We start from the raw sequence: 14,608 nt of genomic DNA, 5'->3' as shown, positions 1-14,608 counted from the left end.
TCAATATTTACTGTCTGTCTGTAGACACTGAAAAGTATTAAATGTTTAGCTCTTTACAAACATTGTCATTTCTGAGATGAACTGGCAAGAAATTGTGAGACAGGCTGAAATATAAAGATGATGTAGAATGAATACAAGAGGAGAAGGGATTCTCTAGAACGTATTCCAGTCTTTTTGGGTCTGAATACTCATCTGTGGGAGTCTGGGAGAATCCTAAGCAGATGGAGCAGAATGATCTGATCTGTCTTACCTATTTCTGCTCTTTGGTAATGCCATGTTATTCCAGTTCCCTCTGCTCCTCCTGAGAATGTCACTGCTGAAGCTGTGAGTTCCACCCAGATCCTGCTGACGTGGGCTGCAGTCCCCGAGTCTGAACAGAATGGTCTCATCCTGGGGTACAAGGTATGGAGTTTCACATTTATTTGATTTTTAATGCATTAACAGGAAATTATTTTGTTATATTCATTATATAATATTCACCTGCTGCATATTCGTATTATTCCAAAGTCAGCTGGAGAAGATACAGAAAATGTGTTGTCTTTGAAAGGAGTGAGAGGTGAATATAATCTCATTTTACACTGTGTGGAAAGGAGGAATCTAAAATGTGTGTCCCTCTCTCCGGTCCTCGTGCAACAATCTCCTTCCTTCTGTATTTCGTCCGCGTTTATCCTGCAGATACTTTTCAAAGCAAAAGATTTGGACTCTGAACCAAAGAGCCAGACAGTGAGAGGGAACCACACCCAGTCTGTCCTGCTCTCCGGCCTGCGGAAATTCGTCCTCTACGAGATCCAGGTGTTGGCCTTCACCCGGATCGGGGATGGAGTCCCCAGCTCTCCTGCAGTGATAGAGAGAACCAAGGATGATGGTGAGTTCCAAGGTCACCAAAACAACCATTTTATTTGCTCCAGCCTTTTACCACTGCTTTGTTTTAGTGGTGCAAGTGTAGCTGACAGCTACTCTAAGGCTGCTTGGATTTTGGGGGGGATTTTTTTTTCCAATTTTGATCCCAAAGGACTTCAGCCATACATAGGATAACTCAGCACTATTCCATTGGTCATGGGCTCCTTCCCTGCAGCTAGTGAAGAGGAAAAAAACTTACAAAATTGAACTCTGAAGCTTGGTGTAGATAATTTCTATTGAAAACAACTTTAGAGCCCAATTATAAATTCTTATTGAAGTTCAGTCATGCTAAAAAAATAAAAAAGAGTGCTGCAATTGAAAGCAATAAACAAATCTGGGTCTGATTGGACTGAAGGAGAAAGATGGCATTTGCAACTTCAGTAATCCATTCTCCATTTTTTTTTTCCCCAAAAAGAATAAGACATTGACCCTGGAAGATGATCATGCCAGCTTCCTTTTGCAGCTGCCTCCAGCACTTCCCTTAAGCTCAGAGGCTTCCCAGTGCAGTTGGATGTATTGAAGGAACCCAAGCAAGCCCCTTGCCCCAGTGCTCCCTGGGCACACTGGTGTGGTGGGAGCATTCCTGATGATGAAATTCTACAGAAATTTAGTTCAGCACTTAAAATATTTTTGCCTTTGTGGATGCTAAAACTAGTTTTAGTTTCATTACCTTTTCAGGAATAGATAGATTCATATCAGTGTGGGAGGCTTCTATTTAAGTCTCTCTCTTTTTCATCAAACTTTTTCTCAATAGTAAAAGAATAGACATTGGTTTCTACTAGCAACTTCATTAAGGTACTCTGATTGGACTGAAAACATTCCCACATCTGGCTTAACAAAACATTTTCTGTGCAGGGAAGAAAGGAGTAGGAGCATGAAGGGACAAGAACAGGGACAGCAGCTCCCTCACATTTTTTTAGCCTTTTTCTTAGCATACTGCCTGTGTGGGGACCTGGCTTCTCTATGAAAGGAAAAATTAGAAAAATTACTGTTAGCAGAACTCTTCAGGGAGAGAAAAAGCACTCCATGAAATGTACATATTGGGCTGTAATGAGAAATACTTAGAACTGTTTGTTTTGGATAACCCCATTATAGCAGTTCCCTCCTTAAGTGCATGTTGGCAAATGAAACAAATTGTTCTTCCATCTCCATACCCCTGACATAAATATGTTGTGTCTCCTCTGGGCTCGACTTAATTAAAAGTATCACCAGGAGTAATGCAGGTGGAATTTGTGCTGAAGGGGAAATTTCGTGGATGCTAATGTATGAATTAGCATCTCCTCACCTTGTGGACCCGGGATGGTCAGCACAGCCTGTGTTAATGTGCATCTCACCTGCCTCGGGTTCTCCTGCTCACACCTAAGTGTTTAAGATGCAAATGTTATGTCAGGAAGCAGTTCAAAGCCAGTGCTGATGACACAGAGAGGGGATATTATTCAATTCCAACAGGTATGAAGTGGATTAAGCTATATAATTCTGTAAAGGCAGCTCAGTGGCTTGCTTTATAGTATGTTCTCAGCTATACCAGTGGCGATGCTGCTGTGAGAAAAATCATTCAGGGTTCAGAGCTCCTGGTGCAGTAGAAAAACACTGTAGGGTGCACTGATTCTGTGTCATGTTTGGTATTCCTGGGTGTTGGAGACATTGGCCATGGACAGGACTCCTCAGAATAAATTTATATTATGTACATGCATAGGTGCTTCCAACCATTTACTTACTGGGGATCTACAGCCTGGGCTGTAATTCTGTACAGGGTGAGCAGAACACTTGTAACCCCTGTGACATGCAATCCTTGCTGCCATGATCTCTGTTCTTCTTTCCAGCCCCTGGCCCCCCCGTGAGGCTGGTGTTCCCCGAGGTGAGGCTGACATCCGTGCGGATTGTTTGGCAGCCACCAGAGGAGCCCAATGGAATCATTCTGGGTAAGATGGAGCAGCAAACCCTGGGCTGGGAGGAGAGGGCTGGAGACCAGAGCAAGCTGCAGCCGTTGAGTTTTCCTTCCCCTTGCACATAAGCAAATCTCTGGCTAAAGAAAAGAAAATATGTCGGTGTCAGCTGCGAGACTGTGGTGAGGAGAAAAGTCTGTGTGGCTTCATGGTTTGTGTTTTCTTGAACCAGAATCTGGTATCATTCAGGCACTATGTTTGAATGTCATCCCTCTTCCCATCTGCATTTGGGTTGGTAACCTGTCTGGCTGACTGTTGGGTAAACTGCCTGGAGACCTGGATTTTCCCCACCCTTGCCGGGCATGTCTGATGTTTCAGTATCATGTGTGCTTCCTTTTTATTGCTTCCTTTGGATAATACTGTCTGACAGGTCACAAGGAGTTAAATCATATTTGGCTTTTCATCAAGGACATGAGAGGCAGCAAGGCACGACAGGAATTTGTGAAAAACCTTCTCAGCTTCCTGCTCTCGTTACTCTTGGGTTACCTTGGCAATATGTTCACCAGTCACTACTTGTACTTAAAACATGAAGACTTTTATAATGTAAGAATCCATTGCTACCTCTAAAATTAATGTAGTTCATAGTTACCCAGGAATTTTGTGTTCTCTGCTGATGTTAAACACATTTTACCATAGTTCTAGCTGGTGAGTAAAGATTTTTGTCTCAATTCTAAAAACAGAAGCAAAAGCTTTTGGTTTTTTGTCTAGTTCTCAATCTGACAGACCTTTCTGCTTCGAATTGCACTGCCCATTCAGGTTCATGTGTAGGCTTTTAGCAATATTTCCTAAAGCCTCCTTTGCTGGGTAGAGGGCACTTGCTTAAAATGCTCCTGCATTGGTGGCATCCCTTAAATACAGGACTGGTCCTGCATTGGACTTAAATCTTGTGTCCAGAACTCAAAGTGTTTGCTCAGGTGTGTAGTTTACCAAAGTGATCCTGGCACCTGAAGATGCAGGAAAGTCATCAAATGACATCCAAAGGCAGACACTGCAGGATTTTCTGAGCACGAGGAAGAGTCTGTGTGAAGCTTGGCAGCAGTGAGCTGCCAGAGATGGATCCATGCAGGGTTTCTCTGCAGCTCAGGGAAGGTTGGCTTCCAGGTTGTCTTGTGGGTTTGATTTGTTGCTCTTTTTTTTAAGGAACTGTGTGGCCTAGAACTTGCTCTCAGCAGAGATTGGGATTTGAATCACAGGATGTGGTTAAGGAGAAAAAAAAATCATTTGATAGAAATGATGAGAAAGCACAAAAGACATTTTGCTCCCCCGACTGTGTTCCAACCTCTCACGTTGCTGCACTTTGTCAGCCTCATTTGCTGAAGTTGCAAGCTTGGTGGAGGAGGAACTCTCTTTTATTTTGTCTTTGCAGAATTCTTTGTGCAGTGCATCCCCCCTCAGCTGGTTCTTACTCATTGCCATTATGTTGATGGTAAAATCATACAAATGCAGGGTTGGAATGAAAGGGGGAGGGTGTCCCTTAAAAAATCTTTGGCATGTTTAGTGTCTGTCATTGTTTCCAATGACTTTCACAGTCCATTCCCAGTAATACATCCCAGTATACTTCATGCAGTCCTTGACTACACTGATGGTGTAACTGAGTAGGTTTATGTCCCACTATTAATTCCTGCCCTTTTCCTCAGTACACTTCCAGGTCAGCCAGTCCTTCTTTTACAAGTACATTAAGCTTTTTCTCTTTAAGTTAATTCACAGATGCCTTTATTGAATTTCATCTCACTGATTCCAGACCATTTCTCTTCGTTACCAAGATCTCTTTAAATGACACTCTTGTCCTCTAAAGTGCACACAGCCACTCACAGCTTGGTGTCATTTTTGGAGTTTGCAAGCAGACTGGCAATTCCATCAGCCAGGCCATTAATGAAAGTATTAGAACCAGACTCATTCATGAGGTCTCATGAGAGCTTACTTAATACATCCTCCCAGGTTGTTAGCAAATCATTGATTATAACATTTTTTTACTTTTTTTTTTTTAATCATCTCAAAATGTGCAGTATTTTTCTTAGATTCTGTTTCTCTTGTTTGCTTTTGATGGGACTGTGTGCAACCATATTAAAGTCTTACTCAAAGTCAACGTGGATCATATCTGCTCTTCCCACATGGCCAATTACACTGTCAAAATGGAAAACAGATTATTTGATATTTATTATTTGCTCCAATCAAACAGATATTGGCTGTTCCTTAGCACATTATTATCCTCATGGATGCTTGTATATTGACTCTTTTTTTTTTTTCCAGGATCTTTCTGGGTATTGAACTTGAGTTAGATTTGTCCATAATTCCTCTAGTTGGTCTTGCCTCATTTTAAAAGGCAGTGTAGTCTGTTTGCCCTTCTGTAACATTTTGGGATGTCACCTGTCATCTGCAAGATCTTGAAGAGAACAGCTAATTATTCAGAGATGGCTCCCTCTAGTTATATAAGCACTGCAGGGCAAATTTCATCAGGCCTTTCTGACTTGATTACATCGAGCTTAACTAAATATTTGTTAACCTGCTCTCTGTTCTAGCCTACATCCCTACTTATATTGTTGTCAGTTTTGATTTGTGTTGAGTCTCTAGTCAGCATCAACTTTCTGTTGTGTGTGAAAATGAAGGAATGGAGGTATCAGCCTCACCTGTCTTGTGCTTATCTTTTCTTCCCACTGTTTGACCTGTCCTCCTCCTCTCTCTCGGATTTCTAATGTATTTATAAAATCTTTCTCATTGCTTTTGATGCCCTTAAGGTTATAACTCACCTTGCCCTTTAGCTGTTCTGTTTTTGTCCCTACATGCCTGTGCTTGTCTATTTATACACTCCCTTAGACCTTTGTCCTGTTTCAACTTTTGTCCAATTCAGTTTTGATTTTCAGGTCATTAGTGAGCTCTGAATACAAACATATTGTCCTTTTAACATCTTTTGTCTCCGTTGCAATTGTTGTACCTTTTTTTTTTTTTGTCTCTTCAGGTCAGCAAACCTGAATTCCTTCCCAGGGGGGTGTTACCTGCCAGTTCCCCCAGTGCACTTCTTTGAAGTCCATTGTCTTTATTCAACAGTTCCCACTTTCATTTTTTTCCATGGTAGAAATACTGAGGTTCCTGGAGGAAGTAGTTACCTGCCAATGGCAGAGAGAAAAGTGAAAATTGCTCATGCTGGGCACTTCTGTGATCTCTCCTAAGAAGTGAGCTGTGCTTCAAAAATAGATAACACCTCAATATGTAGCATTCTAAGGAAAGGTTGCAAATTTTTGTTTTTTTTTTTTTTCCCGTTCTCCTTTTAAACCTCATTACTATAATGAACTTTGAAAACACCTTGTGACCCACCCCGGGTCAAGTGCATCGAAGTAGAGTTATTGGGAAAAATAAGTGAACTCATTTTGTGCAGTGCCCTTCTATTCACTCTTGGGGTTGGAAAGAAAAACCACTTGCGTTGCAAGAGCAACTTTATATAGAGAGCCCCTTTGAACTAATGTTCCTGCTCTGCTTGCCTTGTCCTCTGAGTATACATGCACCTTTGCAGCTAACATTTTTGTAATCTATATAAAAACACGCTCTAGCATTTCAGAGAGAGATTAGCAGGATGAAATACTGGCAGGCGCCAAGAGGGAAAAAACCACTTGTTTGTTTGTTTAAATATTTTACTGTGGAAGACTGTTAGATGTTTCCCTTTCTCCTTTTGGGAGTGTTATGGTAACCATCTGAGGCTTCACTCTGTCTTCTTTTCTGCGCTCAGTTCAGCCAGCACCCACATCGTTCCTTCAAATACTATGAAAGATAAATGATGCATTAATGTGCATATGTGCACTTGAAGCTATGAGCTTCCCCTGAAAACGAGAGCTTAACCTGCATCCTCCCGGGCCCTGGTTAGTATTCCTCATGGTACCCTGGTATTTAGCGTTTACCTGAAGCTTTATTGTGGAAAAAAGCGTAAGAACTCCACCGAGAATTAGAACCGAAATTGGATGTAATCCATGTTTGCAAATTCCTGTTTTGATCCCAGGCTGTATTTGCACACCCGCTGGCCCTAAAACAGATAAGCAGGGAAGGCAACAAACGGGATTGCTGCTCCGCCCGTAACCTCCCAGGATCGTTTGCCTTTCCCCGAGTCGTGTGACAAATTAATAAGTGGTTGTATCTCTGCAGCACCGTGGCCTGCACGGGCGGGTGCTGTCAGTTCTGAAGGGCTTTTTGTGTGGTGATGAGCTTGAAAGCTTTTTGATATTCGTGGTGTGTTGGCATCCTCCCGCCTGTTTGCTCTGGGGAATCCACCGGTTGTGTTACGGTGACCTAACATTTCACAGGCAGTTCAGACTGTTGCCATTTATTGAGTTGAGGAAGTGTAGCTCGTGGAACTGCTTGTAGTTGTGCAAAAAGTACTCAGAAAGATGCTAAAGTAAAAAAAAAAACACCTGGGTTCAATGAATAAATAAATTCCTGAAGAGTTGAACTTTCAGGGTTTTTTTTGTGATGTTTGGCCTGGTGAATGGCAGCATTCCCAATAGCAGCAGAGATTTGGGATCTGATGCTATATGGGGAAAAAATTAAGAAAATAATATGAATTCCTCTTATTGGCCATCCAGATACTTCATGTTCTGTAAGATATTCCTTTCCCCAAAAAGTTTCCTCTGATCACCTTTTAAAGATTTGACTTTCATTCATAACACTTGATTTTTTAATTTTTTTTTTTATTCTAAGATATCTGCAACATCTTACTGTTGTAATCTAGTAAGGAAAGGAAGCTGCTTATTCCTCCACTACAGCAATTGCCTTTTACAGCCCTCAAGCATACATTAATTTCTCTTTGAACACTTTCCATTTACCTCTATTGATTTGCCTTGTTTGATTTCACTTAACATTTCCTTTCTTCTCCCATCCCTTGTTGCTGAATTCATCAACTTAATAATTTTATCTTTTTGATCTTGTGTTAGCCCCAGTTATTATCCAAGCTGTAGTTTAAATGCTGAGTCTTCTGTGCCACTCAGAAAAAGTAAAAATAGTGCTTTTTATGTCAGTCTGTATCCTGGCTGTCCCAAACTGTGTAATAGGGGATGCAGGGGATCAAAATGCAATGCTGGGTGTCTCTTAGGTGGGTTGTAGGTAGCAATAAGAGCGAGATGAATTCAGGTGTAGAAGTTGGTTATCTACCTTAAAATCAGCCCCATGGAAGTGTTGATTTTCGTAGGAAATCTGTAAAGGTGACAGCTCTGATTGTGTAAACTCTGCCTGAGATATCCAGGAAAATAGATATTTACCCAGACTGTCAGACAACACGGCAGAGGTAGGAGAGGGCAGTGAGAGCTGATGCTGTTTTTCACAGGGATGCATGTCAGAGAGACAGGCTGTGACAAGTGATTTCCTCTTTCTCATGGCTAAATTAGTTTTTACACTAGCCATGGACCCACTCTTGTGTAAGATATTATAATGGCCTAGATATGTGTTCCTTTGCCTAATCTGAGTGTGTTTGTAATTGGCTTTCCAGCACGAGTACCACCATTTAGCAGTAAATAGTTATCTTTTTATTCCCTCCTTACATTTTAACTACATGTTATATTTTACAAAGGTTTAGAAAAGAGAGGAAATTGCTTGACAAGGATATGTCCCAGATATCATACTTATCTTTTAATGACTAGATAAATCAACTTTTCTATTCTTTTAATATTCTCTGTTTCCCTCCAGGTCTTATTCTTTACGTCTTATGTCCCTTTATCAAGCTTCTTTAGCCATCTTAGTTGCTTCTCCCTTCATCTTTCCTGCTGCTGTAAAAATTTCCCCAGTGCTTTTCTTTGACTGTTTTTCCTCCTTGTTAAGATTCTGCACTGGGGTTTTCACTCCCACATTCTTCACATCAGTATAAACAAAAAAGATCATATGTATCAGTTCCTTCTCCCCATTGCTCTCTGTCTTTCTGTAGACTTTAAAAAAGATAAAAATATTGCAGTATTAAAGGCACAGAAATACTTCAGTGGAATATATTGGACCAGTAATGGAAGAGCTAGTCCTATGGATAAAAGGAGGTAATTTGGAGGTGGAAAAATGAAATGCTGAAAGGGTAAGACCCTCAGACTTTGCTGGGATCTAAGCATGCTCAGGAGTTCTGAAAAGTCAGGCCACTTTTTTTTTTATTACATTAGAATAGACTATTTCAGTTGGAAGGGACCTACAAAGATCATTAAGTCCAGCTGTCTAACCAGTGCAGGGCTGACCAAGTTAAAACATTATTAAGGTGTTGGTGCAATCAGATTGTTCCATGTGAAGCAGCAATGGCTGTTGCCCCACGTCCCCGAGCATCTGCCAGAGAAGAAAGGACAAGGATGCAGTGGTGCGTTGTCAGTGGCACTGTGAGAGTCAGCACAACAAAATTAATACCATCTGTATCCCAATTAAATTCCACTGTTTATGACAGAGTGCACCACACGCCAGTGGCATTCATTCCAGGGGCTGCAGGAACTCTGGGCACGTGGCAATTGTTGCATATTCACAGTGGGAAATAAATGTCACTGAGTTTTGTCTAATAGCCATAGGTAAGATAAAGCCCTCAGATTTCATGCACTGGCCTTCCTGAATGAAGCATGCCGGGTTTGGCTCTCCTTGGTCTTGTTACAGCCAAAATGTGGTGGGAGTTCAAACTCTAGCTGGGATATTAATTCCGTGAGAAAGGGATGGCTCAGGTGCTGCGGATCCCTTTTGTCATTCGCAAGACGAGCAGAGGGTTGGCAGAACTCTGTCATGACTGTTTTGTTTTCAGCTGGTTTGATTTGGATTTGTTGGCTGCCCTCTGCCCTGTTAACTCCATGAAGCGTTTAATCATACATTCAGCTTGGGCAATAATACCCCGCATCGGTTCTGGTATTAATTGATTTTGGAAGTCAGCTGCTGGACTGGAAGTTACCACCGAGCTCCAGAAGTGAGAGCCTGATTCAATTGCTGGGTTTACAGAACGGATTTGAGCATTTGGCAGACCCTCTTTGGGGGATGGTTGTTGCTTAGTGGTGCGTGAGAACCCTGGAAGCCCTCCTTGCACAGTCGAGTCATTAATAACACGGGCTAAACTATGAGCTCCTGATTGTCAGACAGGGTGGAACGGGGGTTATCACTCACAGGCATCATCAGCAGAATTGACTATTGAGAGCTGCATGGATGAAGCAGGACCACACAGCTTGCAGGCTGCTCCTTGGACTGTGGGCAAGGGCAGCGGTGTTGAATGACAGAAGAAGGGTGGTTTTATTGGCAGTTCTGGCCCCAGTGCACAGTTGCAGGGGCGTAGGAGAGCTGAGGAAAAAGCAAATGCAGAAAGGAGGAACAAGCCTTGACTGGTTGATAAGACTGCACAGTTTGGGCAATCCAGCTGCTGGAGCTGCAGCTGGAGAACCTTGAGTTTGAGCCAGTGCTGAAACTGTGAGAGGGCAGAACAACCCCTGAGTGTGGGTGCACACACATGCACACGTGTGCTGGGGTGGAAAGATGAAACTGGAGTGTTGCCTTGAACCGCCTCAACCAGGTGACATATTGCACCAGCTCTGTTTGTTCCTTTGATTTCCAAAAAGGTACCAGTATGCTCAGGAAAGATTAAACTGGTTTTGCATCTTGTTGGTATAAAGGATGGACTGTGAAATGGGGTTTGTGGCAGTTACGTTCAGTAGGCCCTTGTGAGCACCACTGTGTGTGATTTCCCTTGTAGCGTATGGCATCTGCTGTAGAGCAGAGTTTTACAACAGCAAAGGAAGTAAATTACTTTCTTCTGATCTCAGATAAGTAATTATGATAAACTAATAGTTCTGGTGCTCTTTTGTCCCTGTTAGTAAAAGCAGCTCACCCTTTCCCCCTCTCTGGCTGGTGCTGTGCTTGCAGGGTACCAGGTCGCCTATCGCCTGGCCAGCAGCAGCCCCAACAAGTTCACCACGGTGGAGGTCGGCTCGACAGTGCGGCAGTTCACGGCCACAGACCTCACCCCGGAGTCAGCCTACATCTTCAGGACATCTGCCAAGACCAGGCAGGGCTGGGGGGAGCCCCTGGAAGCCACGGTGATCACCACCGAAAAACGAGGTAACGCTTCCAGCCGCGGGTTGAGAGCCTTCCCGTGCCTGCCTTGGAGCCTGAGCTGTGCTTAGGGGAGTTTTAATAACAGCCCACAGCCTATACACCTCCTCCTTCTCACCCCATAAACCTGCCCCAAACCATAGCAACATCATGATTTGAGAAAGCAAGACAGACTTTTATGAGGCACAGTTCTTCTAACCTGCCGGGCTGTTGGAATTGATTTTTCCATCAGCTGCTATATTGGCCATATGCAGCCTCCTTTTGCAGTCAGATGGCTTTTTTTCAGCTCTCTCGTTTTCTAGAAAGATTGCAGTCTTAAGAAAGTAAGTGATGGATGAATTATATTGATTAAGGAACGCAAAATGAGAGGCAGTGGTGTTGCAGAATTTCTCCACAGCTCCTCCATTGTACCTCAGCCCTGACCTAATGTGTCAGTAATTACTCTGGCCTTTCACTGCCACACGCTCGAGCAGAGCGTTTGCATCTGGATTGCCCAGACCTTTTCTGTTTCTTCCATCAGCCATAAAATGGTTGTTTGCAATCTGCATCTCTGGTCAAATTCTGTTCTGAAAGGGAATCTGCTTGAAGTCAGCATTTATACATGTCTATAAATGAAACCAGATGCTTAGATACCAAACGTATCAAAATGTGAAAGACGTGTAAGGTATTACAGGATCTGCTCTGCATCATTGCTTGTTTTTAATGCTTTGGCTCAAGTAACTGCTCCTTTTTCCAGTTTTAGAACAGATCTCTAGAGCTGCCAGATAGAAAAATTGCATTTTCTACTTGTTCATGAAGGTTTGTTTCTGGGGTTTTTTTTAATTCAGAGCTAAAAGAGGATATTTTGGTGAATATGTTGGTGGAGAACAGGAGGGTGGGTTTTCCTCTGGTCTTGCACCATATGCCACATTTCATTGCAAAGGATATATCTGGTCTCTTGAACTGACAAAGTCAAAAGCAGCCAGGGTAACTTTACCAGCATCACTGGGTTTTGCGTGACGTGCTGCTCTGACCCATTGTGCTGTCTGGATATTGATCTTTAAGAAAACTACTCACTCAAAAGTCAAAACCATCAGCTTGTGTGATTTATAAAAATCACTGTTCAGAGAGAAGCACACTTCAGCAGGTCACCAGGGCAGACCTCCTCAGATGTCTTTCAACTATTGTTAGAACTTTTACATGTGCTTCTGGGCCTGGTCTTAGTTCTTGCCCCATTCTTGCACTTTAATACAACCAGTTACATTTACTTTTAGTTCTTAAAGTGTGCCTACTAAGTAATCTTTTGTTTAAAGTCCTTTCTACACCTTGCAAATCATTTAGGGCAAGAGTAAGGATTTCCCATTTTATTTGTCCACAGTGTCTTCCCTGTTGTTTTCCTCTAACACTTCTAAGAAGAGAGGGTGTTGGTCTGATGCTCATCCACCAGAAGCAAGAACCTGTGAGGTGCATTTCAACTACTTGTGGCCTGTGTGGTTGGAGTTAAAATTCCCACTGGCATAGCCCTCTAGGTCATGTGCAGCCTTCTCAGTGCATAACAGTGCAGTCCTCAGAGAGAGAACCTCTGGAGCTGTATTTGAAACTTGAGAATGCCTCTGCTAAAGATACTGTCCATCAAAGAGATTTATCTGCTCAAGGTTTCTTCCACCCCTGTCTGATTGCTGTCAAAGGGGAAGTTCAAAGTCCAGCATGTGGAAGCTTCAAAAAAACCCACCGTGCCAAATAAAGTGGAGTCTCAAAGCTCAGAGCCTCTCCCTCTCAATAAAATGTGCTCAAATTTCCCAGACCTTGCACGAGGATACACAATAGCTCAAGTCAGAACTCCCGGCTCTGCTGTGGGAACAATGATCCCTTCTTGCTATCAGTGCTTTAGGGTTATCTTGAGAAGGCAAGTCATAGTATAGTATGAACCCTTTCTCTTTTTGATGGACAGCTCTACTGTCTCTACACATGCTATGGAACCAAGAGTTAACTGTATAAAGTGTAGGGAGAAGAATGTGTATTCTCACATCAGCAAGAACAATATAAGAGGGATGATAAAGAAATTTATCCATTGCAGCTATTCTGTTAACAAGAAATTAACCCAAAACTTGTATATATGACAGTAAATATCCTAGAGTAAAAAGGTATTTTATTTCCATTAATAGCAATGCATTTGATATCCTTGTAGTCCTCGATACTGAGGTAGACAGACACAAAAATTCCCCATGAAAATTAGCAAAATTGGTCACTTGTGTCCTTGTAAATTCCTTGGATAAGGAAAATACATTATTTTACATTTTACAATGATACCTGTAATTTATAGATCCCAAATTATATTGTGGCTGTGTTCTCCAGAGGTTCTGCTGCAGTGCTTTGGATCTACACAGTGATACTTCAGAATAAACAACACAAGTGTTCAGGGCAGAACTGAGTCAGAAAATGTAAATGTAGCAAGAAATTAAAAGTAGTCTATAGAGCCATGTGGACTGGTACAGTCAAGCCTTACATTCCTGCACAAACAGCTCACCTTAGCATTTGCTTGTGGCTAAACTCCCATAAATAAACTCTTTATACTAATGGTTTTGTACAAACAGTCAGGGAATATATCTTGCAACACAGAAGATTTTAAGATCTCCCGTTAGCAGCGGAAGGAAACCGAGCCGTGGGAGACTGACTGCAAGATCTGACCTGCCCACAACAGCAAAGCATATCAGCAGAGTTTATAAAATCCCTGCATGACACTCACTTCCTTGGATGGAATAACCTGCATACCTGTCTCAGCCTGTCAGTGTAAGGCACTGACCTTTTGCGTTGTACTGCGGCTCGCAGGCTGCTGGCACCCAGGGCTTCCTCCAGCTAATAGCTTACAAGTCTTTGGGCACTGATGTCAGCAAGAGCAGGCTGCAGAGAAATGCCAGAACACACAGGAAATGGTTTTAGGCGGTGGCAGGGAAATGAAGTGTTTGCCATATGGAGCTGTGAGGAACCAGGCAGGCAGAGGTGTGTTTATGGAAACAAGTGCTGATGAAGTTGAATTGAATTGCTTCTCAAAAGCAAGTCACTGCGGTGTCTCCAATCAATTTTTGCTTTATTACATGCCACACATTTTAATCAGAATCAATAATCTTCATGATAAACAATTAAACAATTATTCCTCACTCTATAGAGTTTCTCTATTGAAATCGATGGAGTGCTGAGATGCGGTGACGGGAAAGGAGATCTGTAATGAAACAGTTGGGGACTGGCATGCTTACACCTGCATTACCATTCCCTGCTCATCTCAGAGGTGTGCTGGTAATTACTCTGCAGGGATCTCCCTCAGCACAGGCTGATTTGACTTTGCAGGTTCAAGGTTAGTGGGTACAAAGGGAAGAGCTGGGAAGCTCTGGAAGTGACCTGCAGCAGGTGCTGCAGCCCCAGCTCCCCACTAGCTCCAGGCTGAGGTTTGGAAGCAGCAGCACCAGGAGCTGCTGATGGTTCCCAGATCCTTGCCAGAGAGGGCTGGTGCAGGAATTCAGTATCAGCTGTGTGTGCTTGGACTCTGCAACACAACAGCCTGTTCCAGCTCATCCCTTTCTCTCCTTTGTGCCTCGGCTGGGCAGCAGCTGGGGGAAGAGGATGCTACATAGCACAGAGAGAACAAAGTCCCTGGTACCAAGGAGTAAGAATAGGTTAAAAAGTGAGCTAATTTATAGGCAAATTCTTTCAAAAGAGCAACTGCAGACAGAAGCACAGCTGAGTTTCAGTAAAGATTGCCT

General features: G+C 42.7%; 1 protein-coding gene across 6 annotated transcripts in view; it reads left to right on the top strand.

The window, feature by feature from the left end:
* SDK1 (sidekick cell adhesion molecule 1) overlaps positions 1-14,608 on the top strand; it is a 392,652-nt gene that overhangs the window by 321,401 nt on the left and 56,643 nt on the right. For 5 of the 6 annotated variants that reach the window (XM_017813542.1, XM_017813541.1, XM_017813543.1 and 2 more), the window contains 4 exons: positions 287-402; positions 676-865; positions 2,724-2,822; positions 10,683-10,877. In XM_017813542.1, coding sequence (XP_017669031.1) covers positions 287-402; positions 676-865; positions 2,724-2,822; positions 10,683-10,877 — 600 coding nt within the window. Of the gene's footprint in view, positions 1-286; positions 403-675; positions 866-2,723; positions 2,823-9,274; positions 9,356-10,682; positions 10,878-14,608 lie in introns of those variants that run through there. The other variant, XM_017813546.1, reaches the window with a different exon arrangement.

The sequence above is a fragment of the Lepidothrix coronata genome, unplaced genomic scaffold (genome assembly GCF_001604755.1).
Source record: "Lepidothrix coronata isolate B3197 unplaced genomic scaffold, Lepidothrix_coronata-1.0 Scaffold41, whole genome shotgun sequence".
NCBI lineage: Eukaryota > Metazoa > Chordata > Aves > Passeriformes > Pipridae > Lepidothrix > Lepidothrix coronata.
This window is presented reverse-complemented; position numbering and strand designations above follow the sequence as displayed.